Here is a 22,863-nt window from a genome sequence, read left to right as displayed (position 1 = left end):
ATAGTCATCCCTTAAAGGGAGAAAAATCTTTTCAAATTAACTGGTGCCAGAAAGTTATCCAGACTTGCAAAGGACTTCCATATAAAAATCTTAATCTTTCCAGTACTTATCAGCTGCTGTATGCTTCACAGTAAGTTGTGTAGTTCTTTCCAGTCTGACCACAGTGATCTCTGCTGACACCTCTGTCCGTATCAGGAACTGTCCAGAGCAGGATAGGTTTGCTACGGGGCTTTGCTCCTACTCTGGACAGTTCCTGACACGGACAGAGGTGTCAGCAGAGAGCACTGTGGTCAGACTTAAAAAAACTTCACAACTTCCTGTAGAGCATACAACAGGTGATAAGTACTGGAAGGATAAAGATTTTTAAATAGAAATTATTTACAAATCTGTATAACTTTCTGGTACCAGTTGATTTAAAAAAAAATCATCCGGGGTGCCCCTTTAAGGAACAACCCCTTTTTAACCTTAAAGGGGTACTCTACTGGAAAACATTTTTTTCTTAACTGGTGCCAGAAACAGATTTGTAAACTACTTCTATAAAAAAAAAAATCATATTCCTTCCAGTACTTATCAGCTGCTGTGTGATAAAACCAGATGACAAAAAAAAAATGTTTTCCAGCAGAGTACCCCTTTAAGGACCAAGGAGATTGTGGAGGATTGATCATATAGAGCAGAGGTTTCCAAACTGTGGAATTCCAGATGTTGCAAAACTACAACTCCCAGCAAACAGTCTTAAAGGGGTAATCCACTGGCCAGTTCCAAACCCTGTGTGTGCACTGCAGGGGTCAGACACGACACCTCATGCTGTCAGGACATGCCCCTTCAATGCAAGTCTATGGGAGGCGGCATGGCGGCCGTCCGAACGCTGGCCAATGTTCTGAACGCTGGCCAGTGGAGTACCCCTTTAAGTTCCACAGTTTGGAGACCACTCATGAAATAACTCATGAAAGAATAAAGTTACGTTAAAACCAAGCACATCATTGTTTTTCTTGTTAAATTCCCAATAAGTTTCATGTGTCACATGACCCTCTTCCTATTGAAAAAACAAAATGACTTGGATTCAAAATGACTTCAAAATGGCCGCCATGGTCACCGCTTATCTTGAAAAGTTTCCCCCCTCACATATACTAATGGACCACAAACAGGAAGTTAATATCCCCAACCATTCCCATTTTATTAAGGTGTTTCCATATAAATGGCCCACCCTGTATTTTAAAGCCAAAGCGTCATACATGGTCTTGACTTACGGACGGTAAGGACTGCATGTACATGATCGATGCCGACACGTTTTGCGTGCTGTTTACTAAGAACATACAACCTTCCTCGAAATTCCCAGTCTGGGGGCCAATGATGCATTCTCCATCAGAACAGGAGCGTTCCTTACAAATATACATACCCACCGTCTCGGAGGAACACCTAGAACAAAATCCAACAACGTAAAGACCATGTTAAATAATCATATATATCCTTTAATTGTTTTATTATTATTATTTTTAAGACAGCTGTCACGCCCCCTCCCATAGGCTTACATTGAGGGGGGCAGAGCATGACATCATGAAGGGGCGGGGCTATGATGTCACGAGCTCTCGGCGCCGGCTCCAGTGTTCGGAACAGTTTGTTCCAAACGCTGAGCAGCGGAGTACCCCTTTAAGGACATCAGGATTTTTCATTTTTCCTACTCGCCTTCCAATCGCTGTAATTAGAGATGAGCGAACTTACAGTAAATTCGATTCGTCACGAACTTCTCGGCTCGGCGGTTGCTGACTTTTCCTGCATAAATTAGTTCAGCTTTCCGGTGCTCCGGTGGGCTGGAAAAGGTGGATACAGTCCTAGGAAAGAGTCTCCTAGGACTGTATCCACCTTTTCCAGCCCACCGGAGCACCGGAAAGCTGAACTAATTTATGCAGGATAAGTCATCAACTGCCGAGCCGAGAAGTTTGTGACGAATCGAATTTACTGTAAATTCGCTCATCTCTAGCTGTAATGCTTAAAATTTTTCCCCTGTACTTGTAATGACACCTGGTTTTATCACCAAGTCTGAGGTGAAACAAATAAAAATGTATTATTTGTATAATTACTTTAGGCTGCTTCCATTTCTAAGCAGCTCACTTTTGGTAAAATGGCACCTTATCTTTATCTTATCTTTATTCTGTAGGTCAATACGGTTACAAGGATACCAAACTTATATACCGTATTTTTCGTCGTATAAGACGCACTTTTTCTTCTCCAAAACTGGGGGGGAAAAGTCGGTGCGTCCTATACGGCGAATACACCCCTATCGCGGCGGTCCCTGCGGCCATCAACGGCCGGGACCCGCGGCTAATACAGGACATCACCGATCGCGGTGATGCCCTATATTAACCCTTCAGACGCGGCGATCAATGCTGACCGCCGCGTCTGAAGGGAAAGTGACACTAACCCGGCTGTTCGGGACCGCCGCGATTTCACTGCCAACAGCCTGACTGAATAGTCGGGTTAGTGCTTACAGGACACCGGGAGGGACCTTACCTGCCTCCTCGGTGTCTTCTCCGATCAGGGATCCCCTGTATGGCCGGCGCTCTCCTTCCTCGTCATCATGTCGTCGCATACGTGCGTCGGCGTGCATAACGACGTGATGACGGCGACGGAGAGCGAGGATACCCGACCGGCAGCAGAGACGTTCCGGAGTGACGGGGACACGGCGACAGCGATGGAGCGACATCCAGGGCAGCGGTGACGGGTCCGGAGCGGCGGGGACACGTGAGTATTACATCCTATGCAGTGGTCTTCAATCTGCGGACCTCCAGATGTTGAAAAACTACAACTCCCAGCATGCCCGGACAGCCAACGGCTGTCCGGGCATGCTGGGAGTTGTAGTTTTGCAACATCTGGAGGTCCGCAGGTTGAAGACCACTATTGGGTTCAAAATCTTTATTTTTTTAGATTTTGCACCTATAAATTGGGTGCGTCTTATACGCCGGTGCGTCCTATAGGACGAAAAATACGGTAGGTTTTATTTTACTACTTTCAAAAACGTAAAACTTTTGATAAGAAAATTTGTATTTTGCAATCAACTGGTGGCAGAAAGTTAAACAGATTTGGAAATTATTTCTATTTAAAAATCTTAATCCTTCCAGTACTGAATACTACAGAGGAAGTTATTTTCTTTTTTAATTTCCTTTCTGTCTGACCACAGTGCTCTATGCTGACATATCTGTCCATGTCAGGAACTGTCCAGAGCAGGAGAGGTTTGCTATGGGGATTTGCTCCTACTCTGGACAGTTCCTGGCATGAACAGAGGTGTCAGCAGAGAGCACTGTGGTCAGACTGAAAAAAAACTAAACAACTTCCTCTGGAGCATACAGCAGCTGATAAGTACTGGAAGGATTGTGATTTTTTTTTTAAAGAAATAATTTACAAATCTGTTTAACTTTCTGCCACCAGTTGATTAAATATTTTTTTTCCACAGGAGTACCCCTTTAAATCCGTCCTCAATAGAGACTCATGGAGGGGACGTGTCGGCGGCGGCTTCCTGTGGACTGCAGGGGCGCAGTGCAGGAGATCGCGGGGGGTTGGGGGGGGGGCCAGCATTCGGACCCCCTGCAATCTATAACTTATCCTCAATCCTTTGGATAGGGGATGAATTGTATTTCACTAGAGTACTCCTTTAAAGGGGTTATCCAGGAAAAAAAAACTTTTTTTTATATATATATATCAAATTGCTCCAGAAAGTTAAACAGATTTGTAAATTACTTCTATAAAAAAAAATCTTAATCCTTTCAGTACTTATGAGCTTCTGAAGTTAAAGTTGTTCTTTTCTGTCCAAGTGCTCTCTGATGACACGTGTCTCGGGAACCGCCCAGTTTAGAAGCAAATCCCCATAGCAAACCTCTTCTAAACTGGGCGGTTCCCGAGACACGTGTCATCAGAGAGCACTTAGACAGAAAAGAACAACCTTAACTTCAGAAGCTCATAAGTACTGAAAGGATTACGATTTTTTAATAGAAGTAATTTACAAATCTGTTTAAGTTTCTGGAGCCAGTTGATATATATAAAAAAAAGATTTTTCCTGGATAACCCCTTTAATAATGATTCACGATGAACAAAACAAACACTATAGATCAGTGGTCTCAAACTGTGGCCCTCCGGATGTTGCAAAACTTCAACTCCCGGCATGCCCGGACAGCCGTCGGCTGTCCGGGCATGCTGGGAGTTGAAGTTTCGCAACTTCTGGAGGGCCACAATTTGAGACCACCACTATAGAGGATCTTTATTTATGGACATAATAGTAAAAGAGAACTCTGCCAACTCACCGCGTTGCTTTAATTTTATTGTCGACCGAAACGAAGAAGGGCTCCTCATCGCTGTACTCATCGAAGACGCCCCACCGAAAATGGGCCCACTCATGGAGGAACGCCTTCCCTGAAGAAAGCGAAAGAGGGAAATTATACGAGTGTAAATGTCTAGGGGGGAAATTTATCAAAATCTGTGCAGGGGGAAAGCTGACCAGTTTCCCATAGCATCCAATCAGATCGCTGCTTTCATTTTTGAAAATGAAAGTAGCGATCTGATTGGTTGCTATGGACAACTCAGCAACTTTTTCTCTGGACGGGTTATGATAAATCTCCCCCCACTGAATTTATGAAAAATGTGCATTATAGATATAAAAACATATACACAAAAGACTCTCGGGGGTCATGTTCATAGCGAATTCACATAACTTCTCACCTCTCGGCCCATAGACTGGAATTAGGCTGTCATCTGTCAGAAATTCAGGTGTAAAATGAATGTATTTGCCTTTGTTTCCGCATCCTTTATAATGTACGGTGTGCGGATCGTTCCCGTAATCCAGGTTGGGGCTGCTGATGATCACACTCGCCTTATAATAGTAATGGAATATAAAATTATTAGTACCTCATAAAAAATAAAAATAAAAAATAAAAAAAATATATATATATAGAAAGAAAAATAAAAAAATAAAAGGAAAAAAAACATGAATATATATATATATATATATATATATATATATATATATATATAATTCCGCACTGAACTGGGAATGGGCTGTACCCCAAAAATACCCAAATACCCTCTGCGGGGTAAACTTTTATGCAGACCACATGTACTACAGCCTCTGGATACGTTCAAGCACTCATAACCTGCAACGGGAAATGCATTGTGAGTTTCGCTACCATTCACGTTAATGGGTCCGCAGAAAAATCAGCAATTTTGGCAGATTTATGGATTTCCTGCCGACCCATTGGAGTGAATTAAAAAGTATTAATAATAATAAAATATAATAATAAATAGGCATATGTCTTGACATCCTTAACCCCTTAAAGGGGTTCTCCCTTGTTTATACAGTTTTTTGTTATTATGTTTGTGTGTTATGTGTGTATAAGTATGTGTTTTTTTATGTGTGTTGTGATTATGTATATATGTATTTTCTTACCTTTTGTGAAGATCCGGAAGCTGGCCCCTTTTTCTTCCAGTGGGTTGCTGTGTAACCTCGGCCTCCGCCATGTTGTGTTCGGTAAGTGGGATGTCGGGGGGTGTGTTCTTGCTTCTGTCCTTCCTATCTTCTGACGTCCGAGGCGGATCTTTTCTTCCTGTTTCTTCCGTGGCTCAGCGACGAATCTGCGGACTCTTCTGGCGCATGCGCAGGTATTTTTTTTTATTTAATTTTTTTACCAATAAAGTTTTTTTTGTCTAATTGACAAACTGTCTGCGCTTGCGCGAAGCTATGCTATTAGTGTAGACCTAACGTACGCTACGCTGTTAGCGTAGCACTTGCGTACTCGCGCATGCGCAGACAGTTTGTCAATTAGACAAAAAAAACTTTATTGGTAAAAAAAAAAAAAAACTACCTGCGCATGCGCCGGAAGAGGCCGCAGTTTCGTCGCTGAGCCACGGAAGAAACAGGAAGAAAAGATTCGCCTCGGACATCAGAAGATAGGAAGGACAGAAGCAAGAACACACCCCCGACATCCCACTTACCGAACACAACATGGCGGAGGGCGAGGTTACACAGCAAGCCGCTGGAAGAAAAAGGGGCCAGCTTCCGGATCTTCACAAAAGGTAAGAAAATACATATATACATAATCACAACACACATAAAAAAGCACATACTTATACACACATAACACACAAACATAATAACAAAAAACAGTATAAACAAGGGAGAACCCCTTTAAGGACTCAGCCCATTTGGGCCTTAAGGACTCAATTTTATTTTTACGCTTTCGTTTTTTCCTCCTCGCCTTCAAAAAATCATAACTCTTTTATATTTTCATCCACAGACTGGTATGAGGGCTTGCTTTTTGCGCGACCAGTTGTCCGTTGTAATGCCATCACTCACTTTACCATAAAATGTATGGCGCTACCAAAAAAATACTATTTGTGTGGGGAAACTAAAAAGAAAAGACAATTTTGCTAATTTTGGAAGGATTCGTTTTCACGCCGTACAATTTACGGTAAAAATTACGTGTGTTCTTTATTCTTTGGGTCAATACGATTAAAATGATACCCATGATAACATACTTTTCTATTACTGTTGCGCTTAAAAAAATCGCAAACTTTTTAACCAAATTAGTACGTTTAAAATCCCCCTATTTTGAAGACCTATAACTTATTAATTTTTCCGTATAACTGGCGGTATAAGGGTCATGTTTTGTGCCGAGATCTGTACTTTTTATTGATACCATATTTGCTTATATAAAACTTTTAATCCATTTTTTATATTAAAAAAAATTTGGAATAAAATGTTATAAAAATGCAGCTATTTTGGACTTTTTTTTTTTTACGTTCACGCCGTTCACCGTACGGTATCATTAACATTTTATTTTAATAGTTCAGATATTTACACACGCGGCGATACCAAATATGTATATAAAATATTTTTTAACACTTTTTGGGGGTGAAATAGGGAAAATGGGACAATTTACATTTTTATTGGGTGAGGGGATTTTTCCAGTTTTTTTTACTTATTTTTTTACTTTTTTTACTTTTATGTTTTACACTTTAATAGTCCCCATAGGGGACTATTTATAGCAATCATTCGATTGCTAATGCTGTTCAGTGCTATGTATAGGACATAGAACAGATCAGGGTTATCGGTCATCTTCTGCTCTGGTCTGCGGGAAGGCAGATCAGAGCAGAAGACTCCCGGAAGACAGCAGAGGCAGGGGAGGGGACCTCCATCTGCTGTGCTGGATGATCGGATCGCCGCGGAAGCGCTGCGGGTGATCCGATCATCCATTTTAGTGACCGCGATGCTGTAGACGCCGTGATCTGTATTGATCACGGCATCTGAGGGGTTAGTGGCGGACATCCGCGGGATCGCGGATGTCCGCCATTATGGGCGGGTCCCTGGCTGCAATCAGCAGCTGGGACCTGCTGCGCATGATCCGGGCATCGCTCCGATGCTCGCGGTTATGCTTAGGACGTAAATGTACGTCCTGAAGCGTTAAGTACCGGTTCACCAGGACGTACATTTACGTCCTGCGTCCTTAAGCGGTTAAAGGGGTACTCCGGTGGAAAACTTTTTTTTTTTATCAACTGGTGCCAGAAAGTTAAACAGATGTGTAAATGACTTCTATTAAAAAATCTTAATCCTTCTAGCACTTGTTAGCTTCTGAATACTACAGTGGAAATTCTTTTCTTTTTGGAACACAGAGCTCTCTGCTGATATCATGACCACAGTGCTCTCTGCTGACACCTCTGTCCAGAGTAGGAACTGTCCAGAGTAGGAGAAAATCCCCATAGAAACATATGCTGCTCTGGACAGTTCCTTAAATGGACAGAGATGTCAGCAGAGAGCACTGTGGTCATGATATCAGCAGAGAGCTCTGTGTTCCAAAAAGAAAAGAATTTCCACTGTAGTATTCAGAAGCTCATAAGTACTGGAAGGATTAAGATTTTTTAATAGAAGTCATTTACAAATCTGTTTAACTTTCTGGCAACAGTTGATTAAAAAAAAAAAAAAAAGTTTCCCACCGAAGTACCCCTTTAAGAATTGTATATGTAATGAAAAAAATGTTTGGGGAACCCCGCGATCTCCTATTTAGAGCCCTGGTTTTCCTATACAGCAGCACACCACGACCCCCGCAGGAAGCGGAAGCCGCCACGACCCTTCTACATAGTTCTATGGGAGAGCTGAAGATTGCCAAACGACTCTCCCATAGAGCTGCATGGAGAGTGCATGGTGGCCTCCGCTTTGGTTGGGGGTCGTGACGCACAGCTGTGAAGGAGAGCCCGGGCACCAAACAGGAGATCGCAGGGGCCCCCAGCGCTCGGACCCCCCGTGATATAAAACTTATTCCCTATCCTTCAGATAGGGGATACGTTTTTTACATGATACTTGTCCTTTAATCATTAAATAAACCAAAACAACATTCCGTTCTGAACACTGTAAATATATTACAGGAATGAATAAATAAATGAATATAAATCAGGATTCGGTTTCTATAAAATAATGCGCATTCAAAAATGTAACTTTTAAACTTTTAAAAATAAGTAATGTTAGAACGCGTGCTTGTAACGCACTGTTGATTATTTATATATCTTCAGCTCAAATAAGAAATTTGCGTCCACTGCATCTGCGAAAATGAAATTGTCCTCTACAGAACAGATTCCTAAAACAGGCTGTGCCAAAAAGCCACACACAAACATATATAGCTCAAAAATTTGTGACATTTTACCACCAAAATACCAGTATAAAGACAATGATAGATCCCCCATGTGTCTCCTTGCCCTAACAGTCATATAACAGTGTCAGTGGTTTGGAACATGAATTGTTGCTGATTTGTTATTTAAGGGGTACTCCTGTGGAAAACTGTTTTTTTTTTTTTTTTTTTATCTACTGGTGCCAGAAAGTTATTCAGATTTGTAAATGACCTCTATATAAAAATCTTAAACCTTCCAGTACTTATCAGCTGCTGAATACTACAGAGGAAGTTGTATTTCTTTCTGGAATTATTTTCTGTCTGACCACAGTGCTCTCTGCTGACACCTCTGTCTGTATGAGAAACTATCCAGAGTAGGAGAAAAAATACCCATAGCAAACCTATCCTGCTCTGGACAGTTCCTCATACAGACAGAGGTGTCAGCAGAGAGCACTGTGGTCAGACAGAAAAGAATTACACAACTTCCTGTGGAGCATACAGCAGCTGATAAGTACTTGAAGGATTAAGATGAAAAAATACAAGTAATTTACAATTCTTTTTAACTTTGTGGCACCAGTTTATTAATTAAAAAAATTTTCCCATGGGAGTACCCCTTTAATGTAATATATTTTCTATCCACAGTATAGCGGATAAGTTTCAGATCATAGGGGGTTCAACTGCTGGGTCCCCTTTAAAATTTCCAGAATAAGACCCCAACTCCTTTCTTTTCAATGGAGCGTTTGGACCCCCAGAATCTGACACTTACCCCTTATCCTGTGAAAAAGTTATTTGAACTCAGAGTACCCCTTTAATACAAGCAAAGAGAAAGAGATAAACATAAGGGTAACATACCTCTTGATGGGCTTCATATCGAGGTCTTGGGAATCGGAAGGATTTCCATGTACTTGGTAGAAGAATCTTCACCTCTCTGTAATAGAATCTCCTCTTAGTGGAGTTGAAGAGATAAAATGAGGCTTCAGAAACCATATCCTGAAAACAGAGACAAAGCATGAAGAACTCCGCACCTACAGCACTGAACACTACTATGGTCTTGGGTTCAAAATTCTGATTAACACTTTAATGAGGAGGACAAACAGTTCCAGAGGAGGACCTTGGGTTCTGGAGGAAACAGAGAAGTCCGGAGAAAAAAAGAGAAGTGTGGAGGGAACAGAGGAGTTTCTGGAGGACAGAAGAGTCTAGAGGAGGAGAGAGAGGAACCTGGAGGGGACAGAGGGTTTAGGAAGAGGACAGAGGAGTCTGGAGAAGGACAGAGGAGTATGGAGGGGACAGTTGGTTTCAGAGCAGGACAGAGTTTTTTAAAAGGAGGGCAGAGGTGTCTGCAGGACGCAGAGGAGTCTGGAGGAGGCAGAGGAGTCTGGAGAAGCATAAAGGAGTCTGGAGGGACCAGTGTGGTGTCCCAGCACCAGAGGCTAAAATGGCGGCCGCCACTTTACTTAAACCCGATACTGACATTGCCGAGCTGGAGCAACTGCTTGCGGAGCGACTGGCACTCCTGTCCCCGGAAGCCGAACTTTCAGCTGACAAGTCAGCGGCAGAGCCCAGTAAGCGACCCAAGTCAGCCCCGCTGCCATGATGGGTGTTTGGTGACAAACCTGCGGTCATCCGGGCCCTGCATAAGTCCCTGATTTCCCTGCTTATCATCATGTCAAGGGAGAAACAACATTCCCCGACCACTGCACCACGGCCCCTTTGCCTGAAGGTATAGCTGGAAGGGTGGGTACCAACAGGCTCTACCGCAGCCCCTGCAGCGGATGCTACCTCCAAACAGGTGGTGGTCACCACGAGCCCCCACATTTCTGGGTTACAGTTATCAAGGGTTTCATGGATTCAGTGTATCGTTACTCCATCTGAGGCTCCTCGCCCCCCACGTCACCTGATGAAAAGAGAAGAGAGAGGTTGTCCGCCTAAGCGGGAACCCCAACCTCCACCCTATTAAGAAAATTCTGCTATGGCAAAGGAAGGTGAGACTCATTAACGCTCACCCCTTCAAGTGCCTCATTTGTTTTTGTGTTTATTTTTTTTTCTACTCATTTTGGCTTAAGAGCCTAAGTTCTTCAGTTTTTTCTGTTTGCTATATACCTGTCTGTGTAGGACATTTGGCATTTATGCCCCAGGACTGACCCTGTGTTCCCTACATCAGCCTGAGCAGGATATTCGGAATTAATGCCCCAGAACTGCTTTATGTTCCAGTTAAACGTTCTGCAATGTTTAAGAACTGTGCTTGGTCTTGGGCAAAAAAGTAACCAAAATGCTTACATGTGCCCGACTATGTCGAGACTTTATTACATATCCTCATGCCTTCCTGCTTGGTTGCCGCTAATGCTAAAGTGCCATTTAATTTGTCTTTTGGAAAAGTGTTATAACCTAGATAGTCTTAAACTATACTTATTATAATGTTTACTTTCATTGTTCTTTCTTTAGATAGTAAAATGCCTTTTTCATAACTAGTTAGGATGTATATCCTTCTCTCTATATTTCATGTTGTCCGTCTTAAAGGGGTACTACGCCCCTAGACATCTTATCCCCTATCCAAAGGATAGGGGATAAGATGTCAGATCGCCATGGTCCCGCTGCTGGGGACCCCTGGGATCGCTGCTGCAGCACCCCGCCATCATTACAGCGCAGAGCGAGTTCACTCTGCACGTAATAACTGGCAATACAGGGGCCGGAGCATCGTTATGTCACGGCTCCGCCCCTCGTGACATCACGGCCTGTCCCTTTCAATACAAGTCTATGGGAGGGGGCGTGGCAGTCGTCACGCCCCCTGCCATAGACTTGCATTAAGGGGGCTGTGATGTCACGAGGGGGGGAGGCATGATGTCACGCTGCTCCGTCCCCTATATCGCCCGTCATTACGCACAGAGCGAACTCGCTCTGTGCTGTAATGATAGCGGGGTGCCGCAGTGGGGATCCCGGGGGTCCCCAGCAGCGGTACCTTGGCGATTTTGGATAGGGGGTAAGATGTCTAGGGGCGTAGTACCCCTTTAAGTGTCTTCTGAAGCACATGAGGGCCCACGAAATTAAAGGTGGCACCTTGATACTAAAGTTGTTGTGGAAAGAGGTGTCTGTTTGTCATCTTTGTTTGTCCCAGGGTGTGGCCATGGAGGAGGACTCGAAACTCGTCGCGGGGAGAAGTGCAAGAAGCCAATGGGCCACGTGGCACCAGATCGGTTGCAAAATGATAGCTACGGCAGCGCCGGCCTGCCTTCAGAATTGTCCCGCTGCAGCCTGTGATGTACAGCAGAGCCATGTTTTATGTATGTTATGTCTTGTGTGTTTATTCCTTGGAGCGCAATTACGAGGTCACTAAACCATACCACAGTTATCTAGTTGGCAATACTCTAAAAAATAAAAATCAATGACTAGCATTTGGTGTCATCACTGGCACCAACTTTAACATCCTCAGGGACTGCCCTTTGTCACTCCTCAGTTGCCGGGACTGGGCACTGAGGATGGCTGTGTTTTAGAGCGGGAGTTTGTGGTGTCCCAGTACCAGAAGCTGTCCTGGGCCTTTAGACTGTCTCAGGCAGCAAGTCAGCACAAGGTGTTGGGTAAACACAAGTTTCAATAATGTTTATGCTGTATTTATTGATTGAGTAAGATCTTTTAATTCATTTTGTTATTTATCTGTATATAGGTTGTAATAAGTGTACTGTGCCTTTAACCCTTTAAGGACCCTGTGTTTTTCAGTTTTTGCATTTTCGTTTTTTCCTCACCACCTTCTAAAAATCATAACCCTTTCAATTTTGCACCTAAAAATCCATGTGATGGCTTATTTTTTGCGCCACCAATTCTAATTTGTAATGACATCAGTCATTTTACCCCAAAATCTATGGCAAAATGGGAAAAAAATCATTGTGCGACAAACTGGAAGAAAAAACGCCATTTTGTAATTTTGGGGGTTTCTGTTTCTACGCAGGTAATTTTTTGGTAAAAATTACACTTTCTCTTTATTCTCTAGGTCCATGCGGTTAAAATGATCCCCTACTTATATAGGTTTAATTTTGTCGTACTTCTGGAAAAAGTCATAACTACATGCAGGAAAATGTATACGTTTAAAATTATCATATTCTGACCCCTATAACTTTTTAATTTTTCCATGTATGGGGCGGTATGAGAGCTCATTTTTTGTGCCGTGATCTGAAGTTTTTATCGGTACCATTTTTGTTTTGATCAGACATTTTGATTGCTTTTTATTCATTTTTTAATGGTATAAAAAGTAACGAAAAATACGCTATTTTGGACTTTGGAATTTTTTTGCGTGTACGCCATTGACCGAGCGGTTAAATTAATTATATATTTTGCACCTTCCTCAGGAGAAACATGAGGCAAACCTCCTCCAAAATCAATTATTCTGTTTCAGGGCCAGACATTCCCCAAATGGTTAACTCACCAATCATCAAGCGCTATATAGATGTACTGTGAGATATCATCAATTGCCGACCACTTATTTTCAGAGGTGCGCCGTCGCACACACCCCATTACTGGTGCACAAGCGCGTGGACACAGATACAGATTTTCGGATCGCTATGACCATTGAGCATGCGCTAGTATTCAGTTTTGCGCAGCCGCACTATTATCCACATTCTTCTCATCCTCTGATTCACAGCGCACGTGCCGGATCCCTTGTGGTAAGGGGCAGTGGCTCATATAAGCTTAGGATGTAATACTTAGTGATGTGGGTCACTCAGATCCATGACCTGCAGTACTGGAATAATAGTAAGAAAAACATTTTTAACATACAATAGCCACTCAAATATTGCAATAAAAAAATTATTATAACTAAAGATAACAATGATGATAAAACTCTCCATTGTCCCATTGTCATCTTTAGTTATAATAACAATTCTTTAATTGCAGTATTTGAGTGCGCGCCAGTGATGGGGTGTCTGTGACGGCGCACCTCTGATGATGAGTGCTCGGCAATTGATGATATCATCTCACGGTAGATCTAAATAGCGCTTGATGATTGGTGAGTTAACCATTTGGGGGATGTCTAGCCCTGATACAGAATAATTGATTGGCTAACATTGAGCCCCTGAGGGCAAATTATTGGCTAATGTATGACGCATATGATAGGTCAAGAACTGCAGGCGCAGACTGATGATGGTAGTGCCATAGGTTATAAATACCATCGATCGCCATTTTGGAGGATGTATGCCTCATGTTCCTCCTGATGACGGTGCTGGTGCACCGAAACATGTAGAGGGGGGCAAAATCTTGGTTTTTAAGATTGCTGCCACTGTGCTAAAAGAGTAATCAGACTCAATTGTGACAGATTGCTTACTTTGATATGGGAATATTCCAATCATGGAAAGTGAAACACAACAAAGCGCAGTGACAACATTATTCTTTTAACATCTTCATTGGTCACCATTCATTATTTTAATATAGATAGGTAATAAAAGTTACGATTCATAGGGAAGGTTTAAGAAGGGGATGTAGTGCCCAGGGCTTTTGTGAATTTATTTCAAAGGGAATCCCTGCCTCCCCTTTATGTGAAGTTTTTGTGATCAAAGAGCCTGAAGGTGGCAGCAGCATGGTGATACGATAGGGCGGCATAATGACAGAGCCTGGAGGTGGCGGCAGCCTATGTAAGCCGCAGAGCGACACAATGACAGAGCCTGGAGGTGGTGGCAGCCTATTTAGGCCGCAGAGCGGCACAATGACAGAGTCTGGAAGAGGTGGCAGCCTATGTAGGCCGCAGAGTGACACAATGACAGAGCCTGGAGGTGGTGGCAGCCTATTTAGGCCGCAGAGCGGCACAATGACAGAGTCTGGAGGTGGCGGCAGCCAATGTAGCCCGCAGAGCGGCACAATGAGAGAGCCTGGAGGAGGTGGCAGCCTATTTAGGCCACAGAGCGGCACAATGACAGAGTCTGGAGGAGGTGGCAACCTATGTAGGCCGCAGAGCGACACAATGACAGAGCCTGAAGGTGGTGGCAGCCTATTTAGGCTGAAGAGCTTCACAATGACAGAGTCTGGAGGTGGCCGCAGCCAATGTAGGCTGCAGAGCGGCCCAATGACAGAGTCTGGAGGAGGTGGCAGCCTATGTAGGCCGCAGAGTGACACAATGACAGAGTCTGGAGTTGGTGGCAGCCTATTTAGGCCGCAGAGCGGCACAATGACAGAGTCTGGAGGTGGCGGCAGCCAATGTAGGCCGCAGAGCAGTACAATGACAAAGCCTGGAGGTGGCAGCAGCCTATGTAGGCCCCAGAGAGGAACAATGACAGAGGCTGGAGGTAGCAGCAGCATGACTAAACCATATGGCGGCACAATGACAGAGCCTGGAGGTGGCAGCAGCAGCATGAGGAGATCATATGGTGGCACAATGACAGAGCCTGGAGGTGGCAGCAGAAGCAGCATTAGGAGTCCTGAAAGTGACCCGGTGACAGAGTGGGGCAGTGGGTGGCAATACCAGTACCCACTGACAAAGTGGGTGAAAGAAGGAGCACTTGGCATCAGATGTGTGGCATCAGGTGGATGGCAGGATCAGAATAGTATTTGAGGCAGTAAGGCAGAAGAAACCGGTCTCTTTTGTCAAAGTGTTGGTTTGACAACATGGATAATCTAGTCTGATGCATCAGGCATTGGTGAGTGGAAATCCTGGCGGATCCATGCCTGATTCATCTTCACAAAGGTCAGTATCTCTTTTTGAGGCGAGTTCTTGGGTTGACTATGGCCCCGCCGCACTAAACATCCGCTCTGATGGCACACTACTGGCTGGGCAGGACAGCTTTTCCAGGGAAAACTCTGCTAGTTGCGGCCACAAATCCAATTTGGCTGCCCAGAAGTCCAGCAGATCTTCAAGGTGTGTTGGCATGGTCATGTCAAGGTATGCTACAACCTGCTGGTTCAGGTCCTGCTCCATGTCTACCTGCTGCTGATGAGTTGCTTCACTATGTGGGTGAAGAAAGCTACTCATCAGCGACTGTAGACTCAGGCTGCTGCTGATGGAGCTGCTACTGCTCCTGCCACCCCACCCCTCCCCAGCAGCAATGGCAGTGGAAGGTGAGCACAGAGGGCCTCCCGAGTCAGACCTGCGAGAGGATGGACGATGGCGCAGATAGTTATCAGACCAACTGACTACATAGGATGTCTCTGTAGTATGTCAGTTTGTCCTTTCTCTCAGTGGGTATAAAAAAACACCCCCATTTTGTGCTGGTAGCAAGGGTCCAACAAGGTGGAGAGCCAGAAGTCATCCTGCTGCCAAATGGTGACAATTCGGCAGTCACTACACAAGCAAGTGAGCATGCATCGTGCCATTTGTGCAAGTGATTCGGAGGGACTCCGTGCCTTCATCTCCACTGCATACTGCCACGGTGTGTCTGGGTCCTCTGTCTCGTCTTCCTCATCACACTCTAGCTTCTCTGGCACTCCTTCTATTCCACTCCTTTCATATGACATTTCACAAAACCTAAACTGTGTTAAACTGTACCCCTCCCCCTCCTTCTCCTCTTCCAGTTTAGCCCCCACAGGGCTCATGTGGCCATGAGATGTAGGTGCCACATCTCCAGTGCCCTGACCAGCCATCATTTCCAACACGTGTTGTAGTAAATGAAGCAGTGGAATGACGTTGTTCATCCCGTAATCCTGGCGACTTACTAATAATGTGGCTTCCTCAAAGGGCCTGAGCAAACGGCAGGTGTCATGTATGAGCTGCCACTGGTTGACATTGAAGTTACACAGAGGAGTGCCCTTATCCACTTGGATCATCAATAAATCGGTGATGGCTTTTTTCTGTTCATACAGTTGGTCCAACATATGGATGGTGGAATTCCAACAGGTGTAAACGTCGCAAATCAGACTATGTTGGGGGATACCGTTCTGACGCTGCAGCTCAAGGAGGGTGTGCTTTGCGCTGTACAAGTGGCTGAAGTGCATGCAAAGTTTCCTTCCCATTGTTAGGATGTATTGCAGATGGGTTGAACATTTCAGGAACCGCTTGACAACCAGATTGAACATGTGGGTAATGCAGGGCGCATGGCTCAGGCTACCTTGACGCAGCGCAGACAAGATGTTCTTCCCGTTGGTTGAAGAAAATGGTTCCTATTTTCAGTTTTCATGGATAAGCCATGATTTAATTTCTTGACGAATCCCTTTGAGCAGTTCCTCCTGTGTGACTCCGTTCGCCAAGGCAAACCATGTGAAGAACAGCGTGACACCGCCGTGCCCTGCACACATGGTATGCTGGAGGGGCACTGTGACTTGTCCGTGCAGTGGACACGGTGGAGGATGAGGAGGCAGAGTAGACATTGTTACAGGACCAAGGGGCTGAGAGCGTGGAGGAGGAAGCGGCGTGACCTGGCCAAGTTGGTGTTGTGGCTGTGCAGGAACCACATTCACCCAGTGAGCCGTAGAGGACATGTATTGTCCCTGACCGTAGTTACAGCTCCACATGTCGGTGCTGCCGTGCACTTTGGTACACAACGACAGGCTCAAGGACTGGCCCACCTTCTGTTCTACATATTTATAGAGGGCTGGTACTGCCATTTTCGAAAAGAAATGACGGCTTGGTACTCTCCACCTCGGCATAAGCCATCAGTTATCTGAAAGGTGCAGAGTCCACCACTTGAAAGGGAAGGACTGCAGCACCAGCAACTTGGCAGGAGCACATTCAGCTTCTGCACCGTTGGATGAGTGGGTGCATACTGTTGTCTCTTGGACATGACTTCGCAGATGGATTGCTGCCAGAATGACTGACGAGAAGTAGGAGGAGCAGGAGCATCTGGAGCAACAGAAGATGGGTATGACACACAGCTCCCTTTGGCTGAGGTTGTGGAGCCTTGGCTGTCTGAAACAGGGAGCGGCGTGCCACTGGGTGATGCAGCAGGCTGAACCACCACATCGGAGCCACGGTTCTCCCAGGCTGCTTTATGGTGACACTGCATATGTTGACGCAGGGCCCTGGCCACACTTCACCTTCTGCTGACATATCTTACATGTGGCCAGGTTAACCTCCCCCAGATGCTTGACAAAAAACTGCCACATCGCAGAGTAGCTGATTTTCCCACCAACAGTCCGCACTGACTGACTGCTACTGCCGTGGACTCCAGGAACCCCTGCTCCACTACTCCCGGGCAGGTAGGCTGCCATGAAGCAGTGGTCTACTCCGGCCACATTTGGCTCCAGAATTCCCACTTCTGCCACCATGCTGACTGCCAACCATGCTACCACCTTGCTGGCTCAGCTGCTGCCTCACGGGCAACCTGCAACCATATTCTCCTGATGATGATGATGAAGCCCCTTCTGCACCCGGCTTCCAAGTGCGATCGGCTTCATCATTATCGAGTTGTGTCTGCACGTCACTGATCTCCTCCTCAGGTTCCTCAACAGTGTCTGCTTCAAGACCTTGAACCCTGGCAATACCGCCTCCCATGTCACTCTCCTAATCACTACTTGCCCACCTAGCAGAGGAAGCGGCGCATGTCTCCTCCCCTTCTTTGCTGTCCAGTAGCTGCTGACTGTCCTCTATTAGATCGTCCTCAGTGAATACTGGAGCTGAACCCACAGCATAAGATACTTCTGTAGGGGAGGGAACAGCATAGGACAAAGGCAATGGGAGGACAGGGACTGCTCCTGGGCCATGCCAACTGAGGGTTGTGTCTGAGGAACTCACCGACTGTTGACTGGGGGTATCAGATGTCACTTGTGATGAAGTGGATGACCATGTTAACCAATCGATGATGACAGATGGGTTGCTGGTCGAGACAAGACCGCTGGCTGATAACGGGAGCTCAGGCCTCTCGCTACGAATCCTGCTGCCACTCGCCCCTAGTCTGCTGCGACCTCTGCTTGCGCCTGATGAATTTAGGCCTCTGCCACTCCTCTGTATACGTCCTGGCACTTCTCTGCCTGACATACTTTTAGAACATTTGTGTGCATATATATTTTACTTTTTATAGAGCAATACGCCCCTATATGGCTGTAATAGAAACTTGCGGAACACTCAATGGGGGGAATTTATCATTTTATATAGAGCAGAAACTTGTGTTCCCCTTTGTATTTTGGAAACATAATATATTAACTATTTTGGGACAGTTAGGACTACTACTCCCATCATGGTCAGACTCTGCCCATGATGGGAGTTATAGTCCAGGGGCTGAGGTGCAGATCACAGCAGATCATTTTACTTAACAAGTTAACAAGCCGGCGGCACATGCGGCTACATGCGGCTACACTACGCTGGAGCCGGCGGGCAGCGCAGTGTAGCCGCATGTCCCGCTGGCTTGTTAACTTAAATGGGGATCGCAGGGGGTCTCTGGAGAATGACCTGCTGCGATCTACACCTCAGCCCCTGGACTATAACTTCCATTATGGACGGAGTTTGGCCATGATGGGAGTAGTAGTCCTAAAAGTCCTGCAGCCGGGGGATGTGCAAGTGCCATCCCTCAGCACTGCGGTATTACAACTACTACCATCATGGGCCAGACTCTGTCCCATGATGGGAGTAGTAGTCCAAGGGCAGAGGAACAGATTGAGCTACACTGTCCAGGCCTGACTCTGTTCTCATTATGCGTTTTGCATAATGGGAACAGAGCCTTTCTGGCAGTGTGTTCCCAAACATGGAGACTCCAGCTGATTCTTAACTACAGCCCCATGATGGGAGTTGCAGTGTAGCAACAATTGGAGGCTCCCTCTGTTATGAACAGGCTACATTATGTGTGCTCTAACCAGGAGAGCGCAAAAAATGTACTAACCCATATTTTTTCTTTTCTTCTCATTTCAGATACCATAATGCAGAGGACTACGTCGGATTCGGTGGACTTCGACAATGACCAGCATTTTTTTTATTTCAATAAAATGGTTAACAAGGGCTGTGGGGGGTGTTTTTTTTTTTTTTAAATAAATTTTTTTTTTCAATGTGTTGTGTTTTTTTACAGTTGAATTTTCAGGCTTACTAGTGGAAGCTGTCTAATAGATGGAATCCATTACTAAGCCAGGGCTTAGCATTAGCCCCAAAATCAGCTAACGCTAACCTCTAATTATTACCCCGGTACCCACCGCCACAGGGGTGCCAGGAAGAGCTGGTACCAACAGGCCCGGAGCATCAAAAATGGCGCTCCTGGGACTAGGCGGTAACAATGGTCCTCGCCCACCCTGGTAACATCAGGCTGTTGATGCTTTGTTGGTATCTGGCTGAGAATGAAAATAGGGGGAACCCTATGCATTTTTATTATTATTATTTTTACCCCTTAAGGGCCAAGCTAATTAAGCCTGTATGCCCCTCAAAGACCAGGCCTGTTTTTTCAAATCTGGGATGTATGTCTTTATTTGAGAATAATAATGTTTTGCCAATGAAAACAATTCTGACATTGTTTTTTTGTCACAAGTTGTACTACATGAAAATAGTAAAAGTTAATCGATATCATTTGTATTTTTTTATTTACAATACAAGAAACCGTGAATTTTTTTTTTAAAAAAGACAATTTTTTGTTATCTTGACGTTAATAGGTTGCATATATTTATACATAATGTTTATTTTTTTATCAAAAATTATAATTTCATATGTCTACTTTATTTTCTCAACTTTTTTTAAAATTATTATTCACATTTTAGATGTATTAGAGGCCTAACAAATTTACTTGACATTTTATGTGCTAAGCAAGGATTGCAGCAACTGAGAAGTAGTAGAACATGGGAACAACCCCCACCCCCCCCCCCCCCCCCCGAATGACACCATTTTAAAAATAGACCCCTCAAGGTATTCGCTAGGGGGTACAGTGAGTATTTTAATACCATAGTTTTTGGCATTATTACAAAGTCAGTGTTAAAAAATCGAAACTAGCTTTTTTTCACAAATGCATCATTTGGGGGACATATTTTTTGCACATCACTTCTGATATTGAAAGAAATGCACCTTATATTTTATTTAGCTGCTTGTCCCATGTTCGGAAATACCCCCGCTTAGGCCATATATGGTTCCTTGACCGCGTGGTAGGACTCAGAAGGAGAGGAGCGCCATTTGGCTTTCAGAGCAGAACAGTACCCCCACCCCCACAAGTGACCCCATTAATATACCGCACCCCTACAAGTTATTGGCTGGACCTCTCTGATTGGCCCTTGGTTGGCTGGCAGTATAACGCGTCTGTCTGTGACAGTTAAGCCTCCTGATGGATATATCCGCCATGTTGTGGGAATAAGCACCCGCTCATGGCGAATATATCCATCACTGCTGCGGCTGGGTAGCTCAGTGTGTTCACTCATGACTGCCGGCGGGAAATCCGCCGCTATGAGTGGACACACAAAGCTACAGAGCCGCAGCAGGGAGCTCATTACCGTGACTGCTGCATAACGTGTAGGATCACATGGTGGACATCCGCAGCATATTACATGCTGCGGATGTCCGCCAATGCAATCCTACACAGGATTGTAGGATTCATTTAATATTGTATTTTTATTTTTTTTTTTACACTTTTTTTTTTACACTTTTATTACATTTTTATTTATTTTTACACTTTTATTTTAATTATTTATTTATTGTTACACTTTTAATGCTTTTGAATACTTAGTATTCCAAAGCATTGCAGTTATATGCTGCCTGCCAGTTTTCACTAGCAGGCAGCATATCAGGACGTGCCTCTGGCACGTCCTACAGGCAATACCCAGGGCAGACCTGGGGGTCTTTGTAGCACCCCCGGCTGCCCAGGTATGCAGCAGCACCCCGCGATGCTCTGGGGTGCTGCAGGAGAGACAGAGGGAGCCCCCTCCCTCTGTCAGAACTCCTTACAGCGCGCGGTCACTTCTGACCGCGGCTGTAAGGGTTAAACTGTTGGGGGTGAAGTGAACTTCACTCCCGGCAGTGCGGCAGGCCTCGGCCAGCGGCGTATTACACACAGCACCCCACGATCGCGATGTGGGGTGCTGCAGAGGAGACAGAGGGAGCCCCCTCCCTCTGTCATAACACTTACAGCCCGCGGTCACTTCCGACTGCGGCTGTAAGGGTTAAAACTGCCGGGACTGAAGTTTACTTCGGTCCCAGCTGTGTGATACAGCCGAGTCCCTGCTGCGATCTCATGGGTGCTGCCCAGTGCGGGAACGGACGCCAAACTGGACGTCTATACTCATCCATGGTTGTTATCAGGTTAAATAACTAAATTTTAAAAAGTGTGTGGTTCCCCCATCTTTTCAGTATCAATCAGATACCAACCAAGCAGCAACAGCCTGACGTTACCAGGGTGGGCGAGGACCATTGTTACTGACCCTTCACAGTCTAAATAACGCCAGACTGTTACGGCTTAGTCCCAGGAGCACCATTTTTGACGCACCAGGCCTGTTGGTACCGGCTCTTCCTGGCACCCCTGTGGCGGTGGGTGATTTTGGTGCTAACGCTAAGCCCTGGCTTAGTAATGGATTCCGTCTATAAAACAGCTTCCACTACTCAGTATCTAAAATGAGAAGAAAACAAAAACAATAAAACTACAACCATCATAAAGCTGGTGTGAAATTTTTGATGTAAACTGGACTCTCATCCCTTTGAAAATATCATATAAAGCAGACAATATATGTGGACATGCCCACTTTTACAAAATTGACATGAACAGTGTAAACCGCGGCACAAAGCTCTTTGAAAATGTGTTTGATTTTTTTTTTGGGCGCAAAATTCTTTGAGAATCTCCTCCTCTGTGTACTTTATAAAAATGTATGATTGTACTATTGTGCAGAGTTTTGTTCGGCGCACACTGCTGCTCCGGCACTTCTAGCTAAGTGGGCAATGTACAGCGGGAGGTAGAGAAGGAGTGCACGGTAGAACAAGGGGGGGTGTTTCTATATTTGCACAAAATTTATCAAAGGACATGCACAACTTTAGTAAATCTTGGCTAAGAGTGTAAATTAGACAGCAGTGTAAAGGGGTAGATTTGTATCTACAATAGACACCTAATGATAAATCCCTCACTATGTGTATATAGATCTCTGCTTTTACAGTAATACGCCCCAGTACGGTTGCACCAGAAATAAGCATAACAATCTAGTGCGTAAGTATTTTAGTGCTTTTACATTTACTGTGCCCTATTACCTTTAACCAGAAAAAATGTAGAACTGCGAAATGCGTATATATTTCACTTTTTTTAGAGTAATACGCCCCAGTATGGTTGCAACAGAAAAAAGTGTAGTCTCTCTCTCTCAACTGTCCCTGCCTGCACTATGGTTGCTTGGAGTCTTTGAATGGGGACTGCTTCCTGTGATGATCTCAATTGGC

General features: G+C 44.8%; 1 protein-coding gene across 1 annotated transcript in view; it reads right to left on the bottom strand.

Annotated features, from left to right (window-relative positions):
• The window catches only part of LOC130277412 (calcium-activated chloride channel regulator 1-like), a 67,035-nt gene that overhangs the window by 24,595 nt on the left and 19,577 nt on the right, over positions 1-22,863 (bottom strand). Inside the window, exons 3-6 of the mRNA XM_056528083.1 lie at positions 9,495-9,632; positions 4,708-4,858; positions 4,293-4,401; positions 1,248-1,416 (exon numbers count right to left, since the gene is read on the bottom strand). Of these exons, the coding sequence (XP_056384058.1) occupies positions 1,248-1,416; positions 4,293-4,401; positions 4,708-4,858; positions 9,495-9,632 (567 nt within the window). The remainder of the gene's footprint in view (positions 1-1,247; positions 1,417-4,292; positions 4,402-4,707; positions 4,859-9,494; positions 9,633-22,863) is intronic.

The sequence above is a fragment of the Hyla sarda genome, chromosome 6, assembly GCF_029499605.1.
Source record: "Hyla sarda isolate aHylSar1 chromosome 6, aHylSar1.hap1, whole genome shotgun sequence".
Classification (NCBI taxonomy): domain Eukaryota; kingdom Metazoa; phylum Chordata; class Amphibia; order Anura; family Hylidae; genus Hyla; species Hyla sarda.
This window is presented reverse-complemented; position numbering and strand designations above follow the sequence as displayed.